At 34.3% G+C, this 26,160-nt stretch overlaps 1 protein-coding gene across 1 annotated transcript in view; it reads left to right on the top strand.

Annotated features, from left to right (window-relative positions):
* ACTR3 (actin related protein 3) overlaps nt 1–26,160 on the top strand; it is a 100,282-nt gene that overhangs the window by 36,880 nt on the left and 37,242 nt on the right. The window contains exons 3-5 of the mRNA XM_077153582.1: nt 9,302–9,357; nt 16,353–16,477; nt 21,354–21,464. Coding sequence (XP_077009697.1) covers nt 9,302–9,357; nt 16,353–16,477; nt 21,354–21,464 — 292 coding nt within the window. The remainder of the gene's footprint in view (nt 1–9,301; nt 9,358–16,352; nt 16,478–21,353; nt 21,465–26,160) is intronic.

Raw genomic sequence — 26,160 nt, 5'->3', positions numbered from 1 at the left:
CCTGTAGGTAGTCTAAGCTTCTATGCTACCTACATAAGCTTCATTAAGAGTAAGCCTCATGATTGAGGACATGGTCTATTGATTTGGGTACCCCTAAAGTTTGACACAGTATCAGGGGATTCCCTGATGGTAAGGTTTAATAGTTCCATATTCTTTCTCCCCTACTTCAGGGGACTTTGCCAATACTTTTTGATTATCTGCTTAATATACTCTAGGATATATCCAGACATTACAATAATCTATACAGGATTAAAGGACCTCTTTCTTATCCTGTGCTCCCTGTGTTTCAGTTGTTCAAATGAGCTATACAGATAGGTTGAATTAAATTATGTACTACATAAAATTTCGGTTCCAGATCAAATAAACCTTTCTTCCATTGGTCTCAGAGTATGTGTGGTTCTAAAATATAGGCACTGTCTTCCTTACCCCTATGTTCTGAATTACTTTAACCACAACCTGTTCAACTTTGTTTTTATCTCTCAATATCAGGTTATATATATAAAACAGCTTCTAGAAATCCAGAAATAATAATCCCCACTCCAGAATTAATGTGTATGTTCTAAAAGCTTGCAGTCTAGGCCCTTGTTTTCTTATAAGCGTTTTCTAAAGGTGACCGTACCATTCTCGTTCTTGTGTTTCTAGCTAATTTTGTCTCACCAAATGTCCCACATGCTCATTCATGTTGTTGCATGCCTCATGATTTTATTCCTTTTTGTAGCAGCCCAATCTTCGTTCATAAGTATACACCATTGTTTGCCAGTGTACTTCTCTGTCAGTGCATCCTTCAGCCACCTGCATTCATCAGGCATCATGTAGATGGCCTAAAGTCCACAGTCCATGAACATTCTCAATTTTAGATCATTTCATTGTTCCCAAGAGAAAGAAAACCAATAAACGTACCCTTGCCAAATAGGAAATCTAAAGCTCCTCTTAATTCTTGTCCTTCTCCCCATTATTTACCTCTGCTGTTGCTGTAGTAGTGCTGATGGTTTCCTTTTGAACATAACTCATAGCATACTATAGCAATTTTCCCCTGTACCCTGGATAGTTTGTACAAGAATATCTTTGATGTTATTCTTGTGAGAAATAATTCATATTTCTATTGTTAATCAGTGGGAAATGTAGGCCTATACAACCCCTTTCAATCTTGTTCATCTTTTATGTATTACTTATAGACCCACTAGAGAGCCACCCTTCATTCCTATCTATTCCTTTACATTGGAGTTCAACCATATTAGACAGCCATTCACCCATCTCTAGCTTCTAGGTATCTCAAAGTCCCCTATATTCTGTAATATAAGCCTTTGATTATACCTTTATGCTGATCATAAAAGTGGAAACATACAGTTTCTATCCTTTTGTGTCTGCCTAATTTCTCTTAGCATTATGTCCTCAAGGCTCATCCATCTTGTCATGTGTTTCAGGACATCAATTTGTCTCACTGCTGCATAATATTCCATTGTATGTATATAACACATTTTGTTGATCCACTCCTCTATTGATTGGCATTTGGATTGTTTCCATCTTTTGGCAATTGTGAATAATGCTGCTATGAACACTGGTGTGCAAATGTCTGTTTGTGTCATTGCTGAAAGCTCTTTTGGGTATATACCAAGTAGTGCTATTGCTGGGTTATAGAGCAACTCGATATTTAGTTTCCTAAGGAACTGCCAAACAGTCTTCCATAGGACACCATTATACATTCCCACCAGCAGTGCATAAGTGTCCCAATTTCTCCACATCCTTTCCAACATTTATAGTTTCCTGTTTGTTTAATTGCCAGCCATTCTTATAGGTGTGAGGTAGTATCTCATGGTAGTCTTGATCTGCATTTCCCTTATAGTAATGAAAATGAGCATCTCTTCATATGCTTTTGAGCCACCTGTATTTGCTCTTCAGAAAAATGCCTATTCCTTTCTTTAGCCCATTTTATAAGTGGGTTGTTTGTTTTGTTGTTGAGTTGTATGATTTTGTTGTATATACAGGAAATTAAATCTTTGTCTGATATGTGATTTCCAAATATTTTCTCCCATTGAGTTGTTTGCCTCTTCACCTTTTTGTCAAAGTCTTTTGAGTTACAGAAGCGTTTGATTTTGAGGAGTTCCCATTAATCTATTTTTTCTTTTGTTGCTTGTACTTTGGGTGTAAAGTTTAAGAAGTTACCTTCCATTACTAGGTCTTGAACATGTTTCCCTACATTTTTTCTAGGACCTTTATGGTGCTAGTTTTTATATTCAGGTGTTTGATCTGTTTTGAGTTAATTTTTGTGTAGGGTATAAGATAGGGGTCCTCTTTCATTCTTTTGGCTATTGATATTGAGTTCTTCCATGCCCAGTTATTGAAAAGACTATTTCGTCCAGTTCAGAGGATTTGGGGACTTGTCAAAAATCAGTTGACCATAGATTTGGTGGTCTATTTCTGCACTCTTGATTTGATTCCATTGGTCAATATTTCTATCTTTGTGCCAGTATCATGCTGTTTTGACCACTGTGGCTTTATAAAGGGTTTTAAAGTCAAGGAGTGTTAATCCTCCCACTTCATTCTTCTTTTTTTAGGATGCTTTAAGCTATTCAGGGTCTCTTTCCCTTCCAGATGAATTTGACAATTAGCTTTTCCAAATCTTCAGAGTAAGCTGTTGGAATTTTGATTGGTACTGTGTTGAAACTGTAGATCAATTTGAGGAGAATTGACATCTTAACTATGTTTAGCCTTCCTGTCCATGAGCAGGGAATGTCTTTCCACCTGTTTAGATGACCTTTGATTTCTTTTAGCAATGTTATGTAGTTTTCTGTGTACAAATCCTTTATGTCCCTAGTTAAGTTCATTCTTAAGTACTTGATTATTTTAGTTGCTGTTTTGAATGGAATTTTTTCCTTCACTGACCCCTCAGCTAGGTCATTACTTGTGTATAGAAATGTTACTGATATTTGCATGCTTATTTTATATCCCACCACCTTGCTGAATTTGTTTATTAGGTCAAGTAACTTTTCTGTAGATTTCTCAGTATCTTCCAAGTATGGTATAATATCATCTGCAAACAATGAGAGTTTTACTTCTTCCATTCTAATTTGGATGCCTTTTATTTCTTTGTCCTGCCTGATTGCTCTAGCTAGAACTTCTAGCACAGTGTTGCATAATCGTGGTGACAGTGGGCATCCTTGCCTTAGGGGGAAGGCTTTCAGTCTCTCTCCATTGAGGATGATGCTGGCTATCAGTTTTTCATATATTCCCTTTATCATATTGAGGTACTTACCTTTGATTCCCGTCTTTTGGATTGTTTTATCAGAAAAGCATACTGAATTTTGTTGAATGCTTTTTTAGCATCAATTGAGATGATTGTGTGATTTTCTCTTGCCATTCGTTAATGTGCTGCATTACATTAATTGACTTTCTTGCATTGAACCATCCTTGCATTCCTGTTATAAACCCCACTTGGTCATGGTGTATAATTCTTTTAATGTTGGATTTTAAAATTGTTGTATTCAATTTACTAATATTTTATTGAGAATTTTTGCATCTGTGTTCATTAAAGAGATAGGCTGTAGTTTTCCATTCTTTTAGCGTCTTTACCTGGTTTGGTATTAAAATGATAATAGCTTCATAAAATGGGTTAGGTACAGTTCCTTTTTCCTCAACTTTTTGGAAAAGTTTTCACAAGATTGGTGTTAGTTCTTTTTGGAATGTTTGATAAAATTCCCCTGTGAAGTGTCTGGCCCTTGACTTTTCTTTGTAGGAAGATTTTTGATGACTGATTGACTCTCTTTATTTGTGATTGATTTGTTGAGATCTTCTGTTTTTTCCTTAGTCAGTGTAGCTTGTTTGTGTGTCTCCAGGAATTTGTCCCTTTCATCTAAGTTGTCTCGTTGTTGGTGAATAGTTGTTCATAATATCCTCATATCATTTCTTGAGGTTCTGTGGTAATGCACCCTTCTCATTTCTGATTTTGTTTATTTGCATCCTTTCTCTTTTTTTCTTTGTCATTCTTGCTAGTGGCCCATCAATTTTATTGATTTTTCTCAAAGAACCACCTTTTGGTTTCATCGATTCTTTGTATTGTTCTTTTGTTCTCCCAGGCATTTAACTCTGCTTTAATCTTTGTGATTTATCTTCTTTTTGCTTTGGGGTTAGTTTGCTGTTCTTTCTCGATTTACTCCAGGTGTGCTGTTAAGTCCTCGACTTTTGCTCTTTCTTGCTTTTTAATATAGGCATTTAGGGCAATAAATTTCCCTCTCAGTACAGCCTTTGTTGCATCCCATAAGTTCTGATAAGTTGTATTCTCGTTTTTATTCAAGTTCAGGTAACTACTGATTTCTTTGACCGATTGGCCGGTTAAGAGTGTGTTAATCTCCATATATTTGTGAATGTTCTCGTTCTTTGGTGATTATTGAGATCCAACTTCATCCCATTGTGATCAGAGAAACTGCTTTGAATAATTTCAGTGTTTTTAATTTATAAAGACCTGTTTTGTGCTCCAGCATATGCTCTATCCTGGAGAATGTTCTATGAGCACTAGTGAAGAGTGTATATCCTTATTCTTTGGGGTACAGTGACCTATATATGTCTATTAGGTCCAACTCATTTATCAAGTTATTTAACTTCTCTATTTCCTTGTTGATCTTCTGTCTGGTTTTTCTATCTATAGAAGAGAGGGATGTATTGAAGTTTCCTACTATTTTTGTTGAAATACCTATCACTCCCTTCAGTTTTGCCAATGTCTGTCTCATGTACTTTGGAGCTTCTTGATTGGGATCATATACATTTATGATTGTTATATCATCTTGGTGAATTGACCTTTTAATTAGTATGTAGTATCTTTTCTCTCTTATTATATCTTTATATTTAAAGTCTATTTTGTCCAATATTAGCTTCGCTATTCCTTCTTTCTTTTGCTTACAAATTGCATGGAAAATCTTTTTCCATCCTTTCACTTTCAGTCTATATGTATCCTTGTGTTTATGATGAGAGTCTTGTAAGCAGCATATAGCTGGATTATGTTTCTTACTCTATTCTGCCAATCTGTATCTTTTAATTGGTAAATGTAGTCCCTTAACATTCTAAGTTATTGAAAAGGCATTTCTTAAATCCACCATCTTATCTTTTTTACTTTATTTGTCAGATCATTTTTATTTTATTTGTATTCTTTAAATTACCCTTAGCGATACTCTTCAATTTTGTGCCCTTCTCCAGACCTCTCTCTTGTGTCTTTTTTTTTTTAGCTGGTAGAACTCCTTTTAGCATTTCTTGTAGGGCCAGTCTCTTGTTGACAAATTCTTTCAGGACTTCTTTGTCTGTGAAAACTTTAATCTCTCCCTCAGTTTTGAAGGACAAATTGGCTTTCAACAGAATTCTTATCTGGAAGTCTTTCTCTTTCAGGAACTTGAATATATCATACCACTACCTTCTCACCTCCAGGGTACTAGTTGAATAGTCTGAACTCAGTCTTATTTGGTTTCCCTTGTATATAGTAGAATGTTTTTCTCTTGCCACTTTCAGGATTTTCTACTTCTCTTCAACATTTGATGGACTGATTAGTATGTGTCTTGTGGAAGGCCTGTTTGGATTCATTCTGTTTCTGGTTTGTATTCTTTGACTTGCATATTTTTGTCCTTTATGAGGGTTGGGAAGTTTTCCCCCATTATATCCTCAACTACTCTTCCTAGCCCTTTACTCGTCTCTTCTTTTGGGACACCAGTGATTCTCGTGTTTGTGCACTTTGTTTTGTCTATCACTTCCCTCAGATCCAATTCAAATTTTTTCCATTTTTTTTTTGCTGTTTGCTGTTTTGAGGGTTCATAGTCAGTCCTGTCCTCTATATCACATTCTTTCTTCTGACTCTTCAAATCTGGTGTTGTATACCTCTTGTATGCTCTTTATTTGGTTGACAAGAGTCTTTAAGCTCTATCTGCCATTTTTCCATTTATTCTTTCACATTCCTCTTTATGCTCTTCTGTCTCCTTGATCTCCTTTATGTCATTTTAAAATTTTAAAGAAATTTAGAAAACTTCCTCCACTCCAGAGCTATAAAGAAATTATACCACATTTTCTTTTAAAACACTCTGCCCCCTTTTAATCTTTAATACATCTGGATTTATCCTGCTTTAATATGTGCAATATGGATTCAGTTTTATTTTTTCAAGCTTACATACTTTTATGTAAAGTATGTAAAGATTAAAAGAAAAGACATAAGGCTCATGATGAAAACAAAGAAATAAAACATTTCTAATTAGAAAATATAATGAAGAATTTTGTAGGCAGTAGTTTGTCATTTAAAGATTTTTGTGTTCAGAAATTATTTTTTAGGGGGCTTATTTAGTACTTTATGGAGGTTTAAAGATAGCATACAGTTGGAAGCAAGGTGTCCTGTTAGGGTATTGTTAGGTAATGATATCTTGAACTGTTTTGGTGACAAATGGTAATGGAAATGAAAGTATTAATATGAGGAATCATATGAAGGAGTAATTGGATATCGGTAAGTGATGGTAAGAGAGTACCATCACTTCCAGTAAGTGATGTTAAGAGAGTAGACTTAGAGTAACAGAGTAGATTTAGATAAGATATCGTGGTTCAGACAGTTGTTGATGGTTTTGTTTTAAACAGTGATTTATTTTAGTATGTTTTAATTAGCTCCATTCACCCACTGGGGAGCAAAGTATACTGTTGGGACTTCTGTAGCTGGTACTTCTAAAAACTGATACTATAGTCTTTTATTTCAGCTGAGTTGCAGTTAGTTTCAATGTGGGAACAGATTATTCATATCAGATGATGGTGATTTTGTTCATTTGAGTAATAAGTTCTAAATTTTTTTTTATCTCCAGAATAGAGTGCATCATGCTGACCTCTATTATATTTATGTTAAGGTGAAACTCTGGGTTGGAAGGATAGAGAGCTGTTTAGCAGTGAAAGTGTGATAAAAATATATCAGAAACAAACTACAAATTTGATATCCTTCTACAGTCTGACATTTTTTTTCTTTTTTAACATGGGCAAGCACTGGGAATTGAACCCGGGTCTCCGGCATGGCAGGCGAGAACTCTGCCACTGAGCCACCGTTGACCACCCCTACAGTCTGACTTTTGTATGTGTGTTAGGGATAATGTGTTTCATAACTATCAGCATTTAAAAGTTTAGATTTCTGTAGGGCCTTATTTGATTATGCGAAAAATGGAAAAGTTGGAGAGAATGGATGTAAAGAATAAGAGTTCACATTTATTGGGTGTGTTTTGTTTCAGGTACTGCTCTAAATGTTTTATGTTGTTGTTTAAGTACTCTGAATTATCTTAAATTACTTCTCTTTATTTTGCAGATTAAGGAATCAAAGCTCAGGACTTATAAAACTTATATTTAAAGAACAAGGATAGTTATCTGGGGAGGTTTTGTAAATTTTCTCAGAGGCAGTGACACTTAACCTGAATTCTGAAAGATGAGTAGGCATTTAGCAATTGCATGCAGGGATGGAAGGAGAGCATCTCACATAGTAGAACTTTGTTAATTGGGGTCAGTGACGTGAAATGAATTGATTTGTTTAGAAACTGTCAACAGTTTTTATGACTAGGGATAGTGATGTGTTGGCAGGGCAACTGGTAGATGTGGTTGGGGTCAAATATTAAAAGGCTGTTGTACCAAAGCAATAGGTGGAGCCCTCAATCTGGGGATTGGTGCATAGGAAACTTAACCCTGCAAAGGATTAAGTAAAACGTATAGATTAAAAATAAATAACGGGGAAAAATTTTAAAGTTAGTAGGATGAAATGCTAGTGATGAATGAAAGGGAGGGGCAAGGGGGTATGGTATGTATGAATTCTTTTCTGTTTTCTTTTCATTTCTTTTTCTGAATTGATGTGTATGTTCTAAGGAATGATCATCATGATGAATGTACAACTATGTGATGATATTGTGAGTTATTGATTATGTATCAGAAATGGAATGATCATATGGTAAGAATGTTTGTTATATGTTCTTATATATAACATATATGTTATATGTTCTTATGCTGAATTAAAAAAAAACAACTAAAGTTTCATAGAAAAAAGGATTTAAAAAATACATGTATAAAATGTACCACACCAATGCGAGGGGCTAATAAATCATGTAAATGTTGATTATATAAAAAAAAAAGCAACAAAAAACCGCTGTTATATGCTTTGTAGTATTGTTTGGTTTTTTCTTTTTTAAACATGGACAGTGGAGAACCCTTAGAAAGGGTATAATCAGAGCAGTATCACATTTCAACAGCTTGTTTTCCTCTTATTTTTGATGGTTTAAACTATTGGCACTCTTGAACTTAGTTCGGGGCTAAAACATCCCTTTTTTCTTTCAAGTTAGAAAAAAATTCCCACAAATACTAAATGTCACAGCAGTTTACTTACCTACCATTTAAGAGCACTTTTGAATGTTGAATACTTTAAATTATTGTAGTTACTTTCTCTTTAAAGCCTGCTCATAGTAGCTTTCCTCAGATAGCTACAAAATGTCCTGCTGTCTCCTAAGTGGTCCCCAACATGGTGTTTGTCAAATTTCAGGTTTTATAGTCTCCAGTTGTCATTATTATTACGATGATGATGTAAATGTAAGAACAGAATGGAAAGCATAGTGGCAAAAAATTCTAAATTGTATTTCCTTTTGAATAATCATGCATTCAAATGGGGTATGAAACTGTAGCAACTAAGAATTGCCTCTCATCCCTGTTCATCATCCACCCAGTCCCCTTCCTTGGAAACAACTAAAATTATTGATTTCTTGTATAGTCTTCTAGAGATAATTTTGTGCCTATGAAATCAAATATGTTTTATATATTCTTACTCCTTCCCCCTTTCTTTAATACAAATATAGCATATTTACATATTGTTCTGTATTGCTTTGTTCAATTAAAGGTAATTTCTGGAGATCATTCAATATCAGTATATATAGAGTTTATATAATTTTTTTATGGCTGTATCATATGGTATAATACAGCTTAGTTTATTTAACTAGTTTCCCTTTTGTTGGACATTTAGGATATTTCCAAGATTTTGCTATTATAAGCAAGACTGTAACAAATGACCTTGTAAATGTTATTTCACACGTATCTACATATCCCTATAGAAACAGTATCTTGAGGTGGCATTTCTGGGTTGAAAGCTATGGGCATTTATAATTTTGTTATACTTTTGAAAGTAGAGCTGTTCCAAATGAATTATATGTTATTTATATATAATTTACTCAAAAATGGAATGTCCTTTATAGCAAAATCTCAGAATGAAATTAAATTCATAATTACTAAGATATTAGTGAAATCTGTCTAAAAGTCTTTTTTTTTTTTGCAGGTATACAAAACTAGGATATGCTGGAAATACAGAACCACAGTTTATCATCCCTTCCTGTAAGTATTTCTTTGATTCCATAAGTGAGCTGATTTAAATATTTTTTCCTCATAATTAAAATAAAAGAAATAATTAGCTCTTCAAGATATGTTTTGCCCCTTTTCTGTATTTCTGACCACCCATTTCAGCTTTCTCTCAAATACCTCTTTAACAAAAATGGGCTAATAATTTACAAAAGCAATTTTTTACTTTGAGGATATTGCTCTTGAGCGTGTCAGTGTTAATGATTAAGTAAGGTTTTTGATTATGGAATTTTTTTTTTAACCTGATGAGTTTTAATGCTATAGGCGCAGTGTTTGAAGAGATTGAATATAAAGAACACCATCCAGTTTCATACCCATACCTCTAGCCCATAAGGTCAGCCTGCTTTTCCGCCATGAAGAAGTTAAAATGGTCCTTGCTCAGATATCTCTGAAGATTGATAGAATGTTTAATCAGTGGGAGGAGATGTAATGGAGAAATTTGGACTTAACAAATGATGATGATTACTTACTCATTATATAGTTATTTCCTTTTAGTTTCTGGTATATTAGAGTAGCTAGAAGGAAATACCAGAAATTGTTTAACTGTAAAGCCCTGATCTTTGATAATGATTATATAGCTATATAACCAAAAAGAAAAGAAAGAAAATAAGTTGCCCATGTCTGTATGGAATTGCTTCTGGATTTTTTATTTTGTCCCATTGATCTTTTTGTCTATCTGTGACAATACTACACTGTCTTAGTTAATTGCCTTTATTGTAAGTCTTAAACTGGGTAAAATGCAATACTAGGGGTCAATAAAAGGAGTAGAGATAAGGGGTATGGGATGTTAGGGGTTTTCTTTTATTAATATTTTGAGAAATACCCATATATGTACAGTCCAGCCATATTTTACAGTCAGTGGCTCACAGTATCATCACATAGTTGTATTTTTCATCGTTAACATTTTTAGGACATTTGCATCATTCCAGAAAAAGAAAAAAACCTCATAATTCCCATACCACTTATCCCTCCCTCTCATTGACCTACAGTATTTCAGTCTACCCAAATTTTACCCTTTATTGCCCCCAGTTATTTTTTATCCTTATTTATTCATTTATTTTCTCATCTGTCTATACCCTGATTAAAAGGGGTATCAGACACAGGTTTTCAGAGTCACATATTCTTATTGTAAAAGTTATATGGTTATACAGTCTTCTTCAAGAATTAAGTCTACTGGAACGCAATTCAACAGTTTCAGCTATTTCCCTCTAGCCACCCCAATATACTATAAAGTAAAAAGGCGTATTTATATAATGTGTAAGAATAATCTCCAGAATAACCAACCTCTCAAATCTGTTTGAAATCTCCCTGCCACTGAGACTTTATCTCATTTCTCTCTTCCCCCTTTTTGTCAAGAAGGCTTTCTCATTCCTATGATACTGGGTCCCAGCTCATCCCTCGGAGTCAGGTCTCATGTTGCCAGGGAGATTTATATCTTAGGAGTTGTGTTCTACATAGGGGAAAGACAATGAGTTCACCTACCAAGTTGGCTTAGAGAGACCATATCTAAAGGCTCTCTGGGGTTGAATCTTAGACATAATTATCAGTAGGCTTAGCTTCTCCTTTGCAGGAGTAAGCTTTATAATGGTAAGCAATAAGTTTGAGGGCTCAGACTATTGAATTGGTTGTCCCCACTGCTTGGGAGAATAACAGAAATTTCCCAGATGGGGAAGTTTAATATTTCCCCCCTTTTCCCCAGTTCCCCAAAGGGACTTTGCAAATTCTTCTTTATTCCCTGTCCAAATTACTCTGGGATAAATTGGGACATCACACTTAACATATACAAAACAACAAGGTCTCATGCTCCATTCAAGAGTCCATGTAGTTAGGTGTTCAAGTAAACTGACTGTACAAGTTAAATCAGATAATGTGCTACCCAAAATATAAATTTTGCATCAAATAAGCATCTCTCCCTTTGGTCTTACACAGAAGTTGAAGTTTGGAAATATGGGCCATGTTATCCTTTACCCAGTATTCTGATTTGCCTTAGTCCTATTCAGATTAGCTTAATTCATATCTCTAGATAAAGTATGAGTGAGTTGTCTGAAGTGAGTCTTCTGTAGACTGCGTATAGATGGGTCCTGTTTTTTAATCCATTCTCTCAGTCTATGTGTTTTGATTGGGGAGTGTAATCCATTAACATTTAATGTTATTACTGTAAAGCCTGCATTTTCTTTTACCTTTTTATCTTTTGAGTTTTTTATGTCATATCTAATTTTTCCTCTCTTTTTACCTGTACTGGTAGTCTTCACTTCTATACTCTTCTTCAGACTCTCTCTCTTGCCTTTTTTTATCTGACTGTAGTGCTCTCTTTACTATTTCTTACAGAGCCAGTCTCTTAGTCACAAGTTCTCTCAGTGATTGTTTGTCTGAAAATATTTTAATCTCCCCCTCATTTTTGAAGGATGGTTTTGCTGGGTATAGAACTCTTAGACAGCAATTTTTCTCTTTCATAATCTTAAATATGTCATAGTACTGCCTTCTCACCTCCTTGGTTTTTGCTGAGAAATCCTCACATAGTCTTATCGAGCTTCCCTTGCATGTGATGGATTGCTTCCTTCTTGCTGCTTTCAAAATTTTCTTTTTGTCTTTGACATTTGACAATCTGATTTGTAAGTGTCTTAGAGTGTTTCTATTTGGATCTGTTCTGTTTGGGGTATGCTGCACTTCTTGGATCTGTAATTTTATTTCTTTAATAAGAGATCGGAAATTTTCAGTGATTATTTCCTCCATTAGTCTTGCTCCTCCTTTTCCCTTTTCTCTCTTGTACTCCCATAACATGTGTATTTGTGCACTTCATGTTGTCATTTAGTTCCCTGCTCATATTTTTCCATTCTTATACCTATATTTTGTGTCTGGGGTTTCAGATGTCCTCCCTTCTACTTCACTGATCCTTTCTTCTGCTTCTTCAAATCTGTTTTTTTTTTCCATCTCTTATTGTGCCTTTCATTCCCATAAATTGTTAATCGTTTTTTTTTTTTAACTTTCACATTCTTCTTTATGTTTGCCTAATGTCTTTATAGCCTCCCTTGAAGTCACTGATTTGATTTTTGATGAGATTTTACATGTTTGTTTGAACATCTTGAGTTAGTTATTTCAACTCCTGTATCTAATTTGAAGTGTTGGTTTGTTCCTTTGACTGGGCCATATCTTCAATTTTTCTAGTATAACTTGTTTTTTTTGTTGTTGTTGGAATCTATGCATTTGTTTTCCTTAACTAGTTTATTGTGCAGGTTGTTTTCTCTCTTTTACCTAAGGTTTTCTTGCTAGATGGCTTTGTTCTCCATCTGTTCTTTGACATTCAGTTCAACTTTTCTAGGCTTCTTGCATAGGTTCTGTTTAACTGATCCAAATTTTTCAGTTCTTGTTTTTCTGTTTCTTGCCATGCCTCTATGGAGCCTTTTCTTTTGAGGAGGATCTTCTCAGATATTACAGACCCCAGTCAGATTTTCCCAGAATAGTATTCAGCATCATTTTTCCCTGAGGATGAGACCTAGCAGGTCATCAGATTTTCCTTTGAAGCCTCTAGAGTCTGTGCTTTTCCTGTTCTGCCCAGCTTGTGGTGCTTGTTTGCCTGTGCCCCAGCTTAAAGTGATGTGCTGCCTTTAATTTCAGCAGACTCTCCCTACCAGAGTTTGGTTGATCCTCTAGAAGGAGGGCTTTGATTGTTTCTGTTTTCCAACCCCTGGTGCCTGAATTCCTTGTGGGAGAGATTCCACTCAAGCTTGGCCCCCATCCCTTTTTTCTTGGGGAAGATATGGCCTTTAAGGCATTAACCCATTTTCACCTGACTTGTACTTTGTGTCTCAGACATGCCTTAGTTCTGTCCTGCCTGGGACAGTTCTGGAGCATGAGAGTGCTGCATTTCTATCCAATGAGCTGTTTAAGAAGTAAAAAAAAAAAAAAAAAAACATTTTTCAAAGCCAGGACCCTTGCTCAGATTTGCAAGTCAAGAGCTTGAGTTGATATGTGGCCTTATGTATCTCCAGGTTCTATGTGCCTGCTTTTCTTGGGGTCCAGATCTTTTCCAGTATTTTGTGCTATCCAACTTTAAAAAAACCTCTTTTTCTTTACCATCAGACCCGCCCCCTCTTTGCTAGGGCAAAAACTCCTAGTTCCTTTAGTCCTTATTCAGGTTTATGTGTTCCAGGGGCTTGTTTTCAGTAGTCAGAATTTGTTAATTCTGTGGAGCTTGGTTGAGCTATTAATAAAGTCTGTTTCCTTTCCTCTTGGGTAACCTGCCTGCTATACCCATGGGGGAGGGGCACCAGCCTCTAGGACTTGGGAAACTTACAGTTAATTCTTTGTGGGGTCTTAACCATTCCATCTGGTTCAGACTGGCATATGCTCTGTGTCTGGTCACTGATGCTCCCCAGCAGTTGTTCTGTACCATTCCTGGGTATTTACGAGCTACCCTGGAGGGCAAACTAAATTCCACACCTCACTATGCTGTCATCTTGCCCTGTCTCTCTCTCTTTTCTTTTTATATCTCTTTGTGTAGTAATGAAATGTCCTAAGTTGGATCATGGTGATGAATGCATAACTATAAGATGATAGTTTGAACCATTGGTTGTGTGCTTTGGATTGATTGTATTGTGTATGAGTATATCTTGGTAAAATTACATTTTGAAAAAAAATGGCTGGGTATAGACAGTGTCACCATCCCTTACTGATGAAAATGGATATTTGATCGGGAAAGCTTGTAGATGAGGTTCAGAGTTGTTTTCATATATCTGTGCTTTCCAGGAGCTTTATAGTGAGCCTTCTGAAGTCTATGCACATTATAAATAAATAATTAGAGAAAATTTCTAACATTCAGATTATATAAAGTACTAGTGTTCCAAAGATATCTGTGTCATGAAATCATTAGATTTTTAAATATTCAAATAAACCGAAAATGTTTAAAGAGAAAAATCCTTCGATAAGTTTTTTCTGCCTTTGAAATTTTTTTTAATAGGTGTTTTGTTTGGTTGTATAGTGGTACCTCATTTTGGTTTTTGGTTGCTATCTAGTAGTGGTTGTTGGATTTCTCTGTTGCTATTCTTCTTTTGTTCTCCTTCTTTCCAGAATTGTCTTCAGAAGAAAAGTGATTTATAATTCATGGTCTAGTTGATATTGAATATAATTTAGAAGAACTATTTTTTTAAAGTAAGGAAATAATACCTGGTATTGAATTTTAAAAATACAGTTTTGTTTAAACTATTTACTACAAGTTGCATTATTTTAACATGTTTTAATATTAAATATTTAATTAATAAGATCTTTGTGAAACAATGCACGTAGAATATACTTCAACATTTAATACTTCTTAAGGGCTCAGTAGATGTTAGGTACTTCTAGTTCATTTCTGTGCATTGACACACAGATTTAATCAAAACATACTTGTCATTGTTTTATATTACCTCAGAATAGTTTTAAGTTTTATCCTAAGTGTATGTACAGTTTCTCTCTTATATTGGTCATTTTACTAAGGATGAATGTAAACTATCAAACTATCACTATCACAGAATAATATGGAGATAATTTAGATTAGCAAAGTTTCTATAAAGTTATTACCTTGGGTATATTTTTTGATAATATTTAGAAGCACAGAGTATTTGAATACCTTTTTTACTTAAAAGACTTGTTATAGTCTAGTATTTTTTTCCCATCAAATGTAGGGGTTGATTGTAGATTTAGAATGTTTTCTTTTCAGTTTTCTCTATTCAGCTCACTAAGAATATAATTGTATTAAATGGAAGTGTAGTGTTTTAGTTTGTTAATGTTGCCAGAATGCATTGTACCAGAAATGGGCTGGGCTTTTTAAAGGGGATTTATTAAGTTATAAGTTTACAATTCTAAGAGCTTAGAAGTGTCCAAACTAAGGCATCCAGAGAATAATACCCTGACTCAAGAAAGGTAATTGGCATCTGGAAAACCTTGTTAGCTGGGAAGGCACATGACTGGCCCCTGCTGGCCCTTTGGCTTCTTTTTTCAAATAGCTTCCCCAGGGGCATTTTCTTTCTGCAGCTTCAGAAGTCTCTGAGTGCTTTGCCTGTCTATGAGCTCTCTTAAAGACTCCTGTAAAGTAATTAAGACCCACCTTGAAAGGTCAGATAGATATCTCTATCTTATCAAAAGGTCCAACCCAAAATTGGGTGTGACACATCTCTATGGAAACAATCCAATCAAAGTTTCCACCCTTAATAATAGGTCTGTCCCCACAAAGATTGGATTAGGAAAAAGAACATGGTTTTTCAGGGGTACACAGCTGTTTCAAACTAGCACATGTAATAACACTTAAATGCCTGATAGACTTAGGTCCATTCAGATAAAAATTATTTTGAATAAAGGACTACTTAAGGAATCAAAACTTCATAGCCAAAATAGAAATAAATAACAATTAAGTTTTAGCTCTAGAACTGTATCCTGGATTATTTAATGTGTTGTTTTACATACATTATTCAAGATTTCCTTTTGTATATGTGATCAAAGTTTAACAAATCTCCGAGCTGGTTATATTAAATTACTAGTCCATAAGAGTATAAATAGGATAGAAAATATGAAAGTTTTTTTTTTTAATTCTCCTTAGAGTTTTCTTTTTCTCATTCTTTAACATGCTTTACTTTTTCATTTCTTAATATTCATCAAGTGAATGTTCACTTCGTAGAAATATAATTTTCTTCATAATCAAAATCTTTTATAATTTAAAAAAGTATAACTGAAATATTCTCTTAGTAGTACTTTTATTTTTAGCTTTTACCACTGGAAACTTCTGAGTGGAAGTTGAAATTTCATTGTGTTAAATGAAAATTCTTACAAGCTTCTTAGGTGGCCTTTGTATATTAGTTTCACAATTTAAGTATGCTAGATGATATTTTCTTTCATAGCACTTTATAGTGGCAGAAGTATAAGTTAAACATTTTTCTCATTTGAAGAAAATGAATTTTTTTGACGTGTCAAAGTATCTTTTTTTTTTTTTTTTTTTTAAGGTATTGCTATTAAGGAGTCAGCAAAAGTGGGTGATCAAGCTCAGAGAAGGGTGATGAAAGGTGTCGATGACCTAGACTTCTTCATTGGTGATGAAGCAATAGAAAAGCCTACATATGCAACAAAGGTATGTTTTATGTGTTGTTTAAATAAGTATAATTTTATTTTACTCATTTGAAGGCCTGATACCCTCAACCTCTTCCCAGTAGAAATTTCCTTTTGATCTCCTCCCAGCCTTGCTTTACCCGCTCTGTTGTGGATTGTTTTCTTGACCCTAAGAAAAGTTTTAGCTCATTCAATTGAGCAGAATTTATTTTTTCACACCCACTGCATCTCAAAGCCCATGATAACATTGGCTTTCTTTTACCCTCCACATTGCCACATCTGAGCCATTTCTTTCCCACCTTTATTCAAGTCTACATCATTTCTCTACTTTTTGAAGCTATGTGGTCTGGAAATAATACCTTCTCTTTTCCCCTTTACCTTTTTCCGTTTCTCCCTCGCTTTGTCTGTCTGCATTGGGTTATAACTTTCATACAGTAAAGTATATAACACTTTAAAAGTACAGTTTGAAAGAATTTTTATGACTATTCTCATGAAAGTTCAAGAAATGGAGCGGTTCTGCTAACCCAGAAGTTTTCTTTGTACCTCCTCATAGTCACTGTCCCCCACCAAAGATGATGCTTGTCATCTTATTTTTAGGCTTTGACTTTGTCTAATTTGCAGATCTCCCCCATTGTACTTCTTTTCTTCCCTTGTCTCATAGTTCATTCATTGTTGAAAAACCTTGTGTGAAAAAACTCATTATGTGCTTGAGAGTATAGTGATAAATAAGAAAGAAAACTTCCTTGACTTCCAGGCTATTATAATGTTGTACAAAGGAAGACAATGAAGAAATAATTTTAAGTGTGATGTGTTAGAAAAAGCAAAGTACAGGATTCTCTGGGAATATAAGTGAGGAGTAATCTACCCTAGTGTGGGGATGTAGGAATGCCCTCTATAACCTTAAATCTTAAGTTGAGGCTTACAGAATAAAATTAGAGTTAGCTGGATAAAGAGTTCTTTTAGACAGAGACAACAGTATTATATGGGAAGACTTTAAAGTAGAGACAGCCAAGAACTGCAAGGCAAGTAACCTTGTAGGATAGAACTGAGGTGGAAAGAAGTGAGGAAGCTGAATAAGTAGGCCAGGAGAACATCAATGAAAAGTGTTGTTAGGCCACGTTAAAGAATTTGAACTCTATTCTATGGACAACATTAATGGGTTTAACTAGAGGAATACTTTCGGTGGTTTAAAGCATAGGAAATTATAGAGCAAATTTCAAGGTATAGTATGGGTTACAGTTCCACAATTTCAGGTCTTCTGGCTTTGCTAATATACTTGAAACTTAAAAGAAATATCTATACACTAGAAAGTAAAAAGAAATATCTGTACAATGATTCAGTAGTCATAATCATTTGTTAAATCCTAACTTCTCTGTTACAACTCCTTCTCATTTGATCATTCTCTCAGTCTTTACTGAAATTTGAACAATTACTATTCTAACTTCTACATGTAATATTGACTTCATGGAGGTATGGAAATGCAACTGGTTGATTTTCTAGGAGAGACTGGTGCCTCTAAGTTATCTGGCATAGAAGAACAATCTGAAATTTTAAGTTTCTGAAAAATAAATTTATTAAGTAAAACTTCCTTAGAGTTTTAGATAGAGCCCTGAGTTTTCTTTAGTTTTCAGGAATATTGTTGGCTGGGGCTTGGCGTACTGTGACAATTTGTAATATCTGGCTGAAACTTGCATGAGAGTAACTTCCAGAATGACATCTCAACTTTCTTTGAGATCTCTTATTTTGTTACGTTTCTTTTCCCCATTATGGTCAAGAAGGCATTCTCAATCCCATAGTGCCAGGACCAGGCTCATCCTTGGGAGTCATGTCCTACATTTTCAGGTTGACTTACATTCCTGAAAATTATGTCCCACATAGTGTGTGTGGGGGGGTGGGTGGGGGGTGGGGTGGTTGGGTAATGAGTTCATTTGCAAAGTTTGGTTTAGAGAGAGGCCAAACCTGAGCAACCAGAGAGGTTCGGGGTAACTCTTAGGAGTGTAAAAGATAAATATATCTTTTTAAAAGGTAACAATCACACCTAAAAACACTATACAATTTCTTGATATCTTCTGATACCTAATTAGCACTCAAATTTCCCAAATTATTTCCTGTATTAGAAATAATATTTTCTCTCTCTATATTAATCTGTTTGAAAGAATTCAGATAATGTCTGTTCATTGGATTTTGTTTGTAAGTCTCTTTTTATGTATAGGTTCTTTCCCTGTTTTCTTTTTCCTCTTTCCTGTTTGTTGAAAAAGCTTGTCTTGTAAAATTTCCTGTGTTCTAGATTCTGCTGGTTATGTCTTTATTGTGTCATTTAACATGGTTCTCTATTTCCTATATATATATATTTTTTTTTTTTTTTATTGTAAAAGGGTAGTTAAATGTAGAGGTCTGATCAGATGTATGTGAGTTTTTCTTTGATAAAAATAAATAAGTGAATATTTTAGAAATAATAAGAAATGGTTAATTCCCAGGTATCAATAAGCTAGTCATAGTAATTGAGGATAATTCCCAGTGCTAGAAGTCTCTTAACTGAGCTTGAGAACACTAAATAAGAAATATTTTTGATCAGAGTTGGCTAGAGAGAAAGAGATAAGTTCAGTTTTGAATACACTGTTTTGAGGCACCTGCGAGATATCTGAGATAGTGTTAGTCAGTCAAATAAATATATGGATCTTGGAACCTAGAAAGAAGCAAGAGAAAGCTGGAGAGAAAGATATCGAAGGTATAGTTGGTCATTGTTACTGGTTTGCTTGTTTTTTGTGTTGTTGTTCTTTCTCCACCTGTTGTCATATGTTCCTCCTCCTTTACCCATGATGCAAATGTTAGTGTACCCCAGGTTCTGTTCTTGGTTCTCTTCTTTTCCTTCACTGAATCTTTTTCTAGTTGATCTTATCTATTTCTTTGTCTGCTACTACAATCTAGGTGTCTACTTTCAATTTCTTGACTATATCTCAAGCTACCTACTGTCAGTTACTATATCTGGCTGTTGAGATTCATATATCCCAAACAGAATTCATTGTATCTGTTCCACCCCTGTATCTGTTCCATTCCTGCTTACCCCAGGACAAGATAAAACACAACTTTTGTATTTTGATTAATGGCATTCTTTACATCCTGGTTTCAAAACTCGAAACCTGTTGATGTCTTTGACTTTTCTCTCATTTTTATAGCCTGAAAAATCTTGAGTTTGACCCATCTGACATTATCCCTACCACAATTGATAATCTTGCTTTTTCTTGCATGACCTCTTAAGGTTCATGTAAGGTTAAGCCTTCCCAAGGCTGCTATAATGATCTAAAAATTAAAGCTGTTCTTTCCATTACTCCTCCTAAAAAAGCTTCTACTGACTCACTGGTTATTATAAAATAAAACGCAAATACCAGGTAAATAATGGATTTTGGGAATCTGGTCTCTTTATCTAGAACTGGTATATCTCACTATACTCTTCTTCAACCCCACGCATTTCTCATTGCTACCTGCAGTGTTTGCCTTTGTATATATCTTTTCCTCCTTTCTATCTAGATATTTTCTGTTCCCCACCTCCTTTCCCAAAACCCCGAAACTAAACTGAGAAAGTTGTTCCTTTAAACTCAGTTGCAGCCTAAGCTCTTCCCTGAAACTTTATATTTTCCCCACAAGCCAAGTGATGTAAGACAAGTCATTTTGTCTTGCAAACTTTTATTTCTTTGAAATAATAACTTACCATGTAATATGTGTTTTTATCTTTCAGTAGACTGAGCTTCTTGTAGGCTGGGTATCCATGTCCTCAGAATTTGAGTCAATAGTTCAGAGAAGGTACACAGTGATAATTCATAAATAAATGAATAATGCTTAGAATATTTAATTTTGTAAACTTCCAGTAATATTATAAAATGTAGTGCAGTACATTTTTTTCCTTCCCTAAAGTAAACTGGGAATAAGTCATTTTATAAGTGTAATTAATGCCTTCAGAAGTGTAATTATAGGAGGCTAGCATAAGAAGTGAATATTAACGATGAATAGATAAGAGGTTTAATGGCTAACTAAATGACTGTAGAATGTTTACATGCTCCTTTATTAATTCATTCACCTTTATTATTGAATATGCGCTATGTGCATGGAATTATATTTTATTCCAGAGGTTTACTTTTTTTCAATTCAGTGATGTTAGTGAAAGTTACTCAGTAACTTTTTCACAGTGCCACTTAGAACAAAATAAGTATCTAACAGTTTTGCTTATTTAAGTAACTAGATCCATTTCTTTCTTTTGCTGGAGAGATGCAAATGTTCAAAAAAATTATCATGGTGATGAATACACAACTATATGATGATATTTTGAGCCATTGATTGTAACCATGTCAAGAATGTTTGTATGTTTGTTTGTTGTTTATAATGAAAGATTAAATAAATCAATAAAGTAGCTAAGTCCAAATAACTTAGTAGTCATTTGTAAAAAATTAGACCCTCAAATTGAAAGGTAATATTTTTATTTCAAGGAAACTATAAACTGTAATTTTCAGAGGCTTAGTTTTAATGGACTGTTTTCCCACTATGACTAAATTTTCAAAAATTCAGAAATACTGGTACCTTCCATCTAGATTTAAGAATTTTTTTTGGCATGGGCTGGCTCCGGGAATCAAGAACAATTTTTAATATTTGGCATACTTTGTTTTTATTGAACCATCTGAAAATATGTTCTAGGAATCATCATTTGCCTCTCGGTACTTAAGTTTCCATTTCCTAAGAATGATCTCCAACATCATTACCATATCTAAGAAAATTCTTTCCTCCTCTGTCGTTCATTAATAAAATCTGATGTTTCCTATATTTTTTGTAGTTTATTTTTGATATTAATAAGGTATAACTGATGGGTTTTATTTATTTGTTTGTTTTATTTTGTTTTTATTTAATAGTGGCCAATCCGCCATGGAATAGTTGAAGATTGGGACTTGATGGAAAGGTTTATGGAGCAAGTGATCTTTAAATACTTAAGGGCAGAACCTGAAGACCATTATTTTCTTTTGGTAAGTACAGATTATGATTTCACTGAGGAAATTTTTGAAGAACTTTAATGAGAATTTTTATATCACACTTCTTGTTGAACTCTGTCATACTTTATTATTTGTTGAATTGTTATGTGTCTAAAAATCTTTGTTATAATGCTGTATATTGTCCTCAGGACTACTCCAGTTGTGTGGTAGTGTATTGAAGCACCAAAGTAGGCACCTCAGAAGTACTTCTGATAATTATATATAATTCTTTTTTCCCCTTATTAGAGAAACTGTGGGTTTATAGAATAATCATACACGTAGTTTCATGGATTCTTTTTTTAAAAAATTTATTCTGTTACCATATATATAGTCTAACATTTACCCTTTTAATCACATTCATATATCTATATTATATGTAGATATAGATATAAAGATATAGATAAATTTCAGTGCTTTTAATTCCATTCACAGCGTTGTGCTGCCATCACCACCATAAACATCTCCATCATTCTGAATGGGAACCCTGTATGTTTTAAGCCTTAATTTTCCATTCCCTATCCCCACCTCTTCCCCTAGTAACCTATCTTCAAAATTTTGACTCTTTTAGTTTTGCATTCTAATTGTTTCAAATCAGTGAGATTATACAATATTTGTTCTTTTATGTCTGGCTTATTTCACTCAGCATAATGTCCTGAGGGTTCATCCATGTGTTGCGTTCATCAGGACTTCATTCCTTTTCATGGCTAATAATATTCCATTGTATGTATATATCACATTGTATTTATCTATTTATCAGTTGCTGGGCACTTGGGTTGTTTCCTACTTTTGGTAATTGTGAATGATGCTGCAGTGAACATCAATGTGCAAATATCTATTCGAGTCCCTGCTTTCACTTCTTTTGGGTATATAACTGGTAGTGGGATTGCTAGATCATATGGTAGTTCTATACTTAGCTTTCTGAGGAACTGCCAAACCATCTTCCATAGTGGTTTTATAATTTTACATTGCCACCAGCAGTGACTGAATATTCCTCTTTCTCCACATCCTCTCTAACACTTATTATTTTCCTTTTTAATAGCAGCCATTCTAAAGTGGGAACTCCTGTCTCATGCTTTGGTTTGCATTTCCCTGATGGCTAATTATATTGAGTATCTTTTCATGGACTTTCTAGCCATTTGCTTATCTTCTTTGGAGAGAGATCTTTTAAGATCTTTTTCCCATTTATTTTGGATTGTCTTGTTAAATTTCAGAATTTCTTTATATATTCTTGATATTAAACCTTCATAAGGATATGTACTTTCCAAATATTGTCTCCTATTGAGTAGGTTGTTGTTTTATTTTCATGGTAAAGTCCTTTGCGGCCCCAAAAGTTTTTGATTTTGATAAAGTCCTGTTTTTCTATTTTTTGTTGTTGTTGCTTATGATTTGGGCATTGAATCCAGGAAACTGTTGCCTAATGCAAGGTCCTGAAGATGCTTCCCTATGTTTTGTAGGAGTTGATAGTTCTACCTTATATATTAAGGTCTTTGATCCTTTTGAATTGATTTTTATATATGGTGTGAGGTAAGGGTCTCTTTTTTCTTGCAAATGGAGATCCAGTTTTCCCAGCAGTATTTGTTAAATATACAGTTCTTTCCCATTGAGTGGTGTTTGTCCCCTTATCCTATATGCTGTATGGCTGGGGTCACATTTCATTCTTTTTTAATGTGAGTGTCCTGTTATTGCAGCACCATTTATTTAATTTTGTATGTGTGTGTGGGGGGGTGGTGGGAAGTGCATGGGCCAGGAATTAAACCCAGGTCTCCTACGTGGCAGACGAGAATTCTACCACTGAACTACCCTTGCACCCCTTTTCAACAGTGTCTTATAGTTGTCTATGTATAAGTCCTAACATTCTTGGTTAGATTTATTCCTAGATATTTTAGTTGCTATTGCTAATGGGATTTTTTTCTTGATTTCTTCTTCCAGTTGGTCACTGCTTATGTATAGAAACAGTTCTGATTTTTGCATGCTGAACTTGTACCCCACACTTTCTGAATGTTATATGTAATCTTTATGATAGGAACAGTAAGGTTTAAAGAGATGGAAGCCTTTGGCACTTTACTTTTTTACTAATTTGTTGTTATTCCATGTGTAATTCTTGGTAACAAGAATATACAATATAAGGTATTTCTTTTTAATATAATGTGTTTTTAAAGCATTTTTCTTATCAGAGCAGTGCATGATTGTAGCTCACATAAGTCAGATGCTGTAAGTCTTAAAACAAAAAAAGCCTTTCTTTTTTTAAAAATTTTTCTTTATTAATTAAAAATTTTTTTTTAAAATGACAAGAAAGAAGCACATTCTTAACATATGATCATTCTGTCCTACATATATAATCAGTAATTCACAATATCATCATATAGTTGCATATTCATCATCATGATCATTTCTTAGAACGTTTGCATCAATTCAGAAAAAGAGATAAAAAAGACAACAGAAAAAAAATTCATTCATACCATACCCCTTACCCCTCCCTTTCATTGATCACTAGCATTTCAATCTAAGTTTATTTTAACATTTGTTCCTCTTATTATTTATTTTTATTCCGTATGTTTTACTTGTCTGTTGAGAAGGTAGATAAAAGGAGCATCAGACACAAGGTTTTCACATTCACACAGTCACATTGTGAAAGCTATATCATTATACAGTCATCTTTAAGAAACATGGCTACTGGAACACAGTTCTACATTTTCAGGCAGTTCCCTTCAGCCTCTCCATTACATCTTGACTAACAAAGTGATATCTATTTAATGCATAAGAATAACCTCCAGGATAATCTCTCGACTCTGTTTGGAATCTCTTAGCCATTGACACTTTATTTTGTCTCATTTCCCTCTTTCCCCTTTTGGTTGAGAAGGTTTTCTCAATCCCTTGATGCTGAGTCTCAGCTCATTCTAGGATTTCTGTCCCATATTGCTAAGAAGGTCCACGCCCCTGGGAGTCATGTCCCACGTAGACAGGGGAGGGCTGTGAGTTTGCTTGTTGTGTTGGCTGGAGAGTGAGACCACATCTGAGCAACAAAAGAGGTTCACTTGGGGGTGACTCTTAGGCCTAATTTTAAGTAGGCTTGACCTATCCTTTGTGGGGTTAAGTTTCATATGAATAAACCCCAAGATTGGGGGCTCAGCCTATTGCTTTGGTTTTGCAGTGAGTTTGCTAGAGAGAGAGGTTACATCTGAGCAACAGAAGAGCTTCTCTTGGGGGTGACTCTTAGGCCTAATTTTAAGTAGGCTTAACCTATCCTTTGTGGGGTTAAGTTTCATATGAACAAACCCCAAGATTGGGGGCTCAGCCTATTGCTTTGGTTTTGGTCTGCACTGCTTGTGAGAGAGAATATCAGAAATTCAACTTAGGGAAGTTGAATTTTCCCCCATTCTCACCATTCCCTGAAGGGGACTTTGCAAATACTTTTTTATTCACTGTTCAGATCACTCTGGGATTTATCGGGGCATCACTCTAGACAAACCAACAAAATCTCATGCCCTATTCAAGGTTTCATGTACTTATGGTGTTCAATTAAGCTGACTGTATAAGTTGTATTAGGAAATGCACTAATCAAAATATAAATTTTGTACCAAATAAACATTTTTTGCTTTAGTCTCACATATAACTTACATTTTTTAAATATTAATTACTATCAATTTCAACACCCTGCAGTTAATGACATTCCTATGTTCTTCCTCATGCAAAAGCAAGTTTTTAAATTTGTACATTTAGTCACTATCATTGTACACTCTAGGCATTCCTAGGTTATACCATCTCAGTCTTTATAGTCTATCTTTCTTTCTGATATCATTTGTGCCCCCAGCCCTCCTCCCTCTATCATTCTCACATTCAGCTTCATTCAGTGTTTTAATGTAATTGTATTACAGTTAATATAACCTCTCTTTTAATTTTTTTCTCTTTTAATTCTTGATTCATATTCCCCAGAGTCACTATTTTCAATTTATTAGGATTTTTTCCTGATGGATAGCTTCTAAATTTAAGTGACATCTTTCTTGTGTTTCCTATTTACTTTTTAAAATAAAATATTAGACAGTGACTGCTAACTTCTATTATGAAACATGTAGAATTTATTCTTTTTCAATTTATATGCCTTCAACACAAATCCCTTTCTTCTCTCCTTTCTAATGTAGTTATATTACAATTTTTGGTTAAATCTGTATTCTATTTATAATATTATATTTCATGAATATTGTTTATGGCAAGATCTCATAGTATTCTCCAGTTTTATGTTTATATATGTTTTTTATCAACATTTTATTATGACAATTTTCAAACATGCAGAAAAATTGAAATAATTTTATAATGAACACGCATATACTATTACAACTTAGACTTTAAAATTGACGATTGCGTTATTGCTTTATGTCATAGGTATTCAGCTGTTTATCCATCCATTAATCCATTTTATTTTTTTAGAATCTTTGCAGATGGGAATCATTTTACCCCAAACACTTGCATGCGTACCATCTAGTAGAGTTCATAATTTTTATTCTTTTTTCCTTTTGTTATAAAATTTATGCACTGTGAAATACACAAATCTTAACCCTACCTTTCTCAGCGTTTTGACCAGTGGTTGACAGATTTTTTTCTCTAAAGGGCCTGTAGTCTCTTTTGTAGCTATTCAGATCTACTGTTGTAGCCTGTAAGCAGCCATAGACGTTATTTAAATGAATGGGCATGG

This window comes from Tamandua tetradactyla, chromosome 3 (assembly GCF_023851605.1).
Source record: "Tamandua tetradactyla isolate mTamTet1 chromosome 3, mTamTet1.pri, whole genome shotgun sequence".
Lineage (NCBI taxonomy): Eukaryota > Metazoa > Chordata > Mammalia > Pilosa > Myrmecophagidae > Tamandua > Tamandua tetradactyla.
This window is presented reverse-complemented; position numbering and strand designations above follow the sequence as displayed.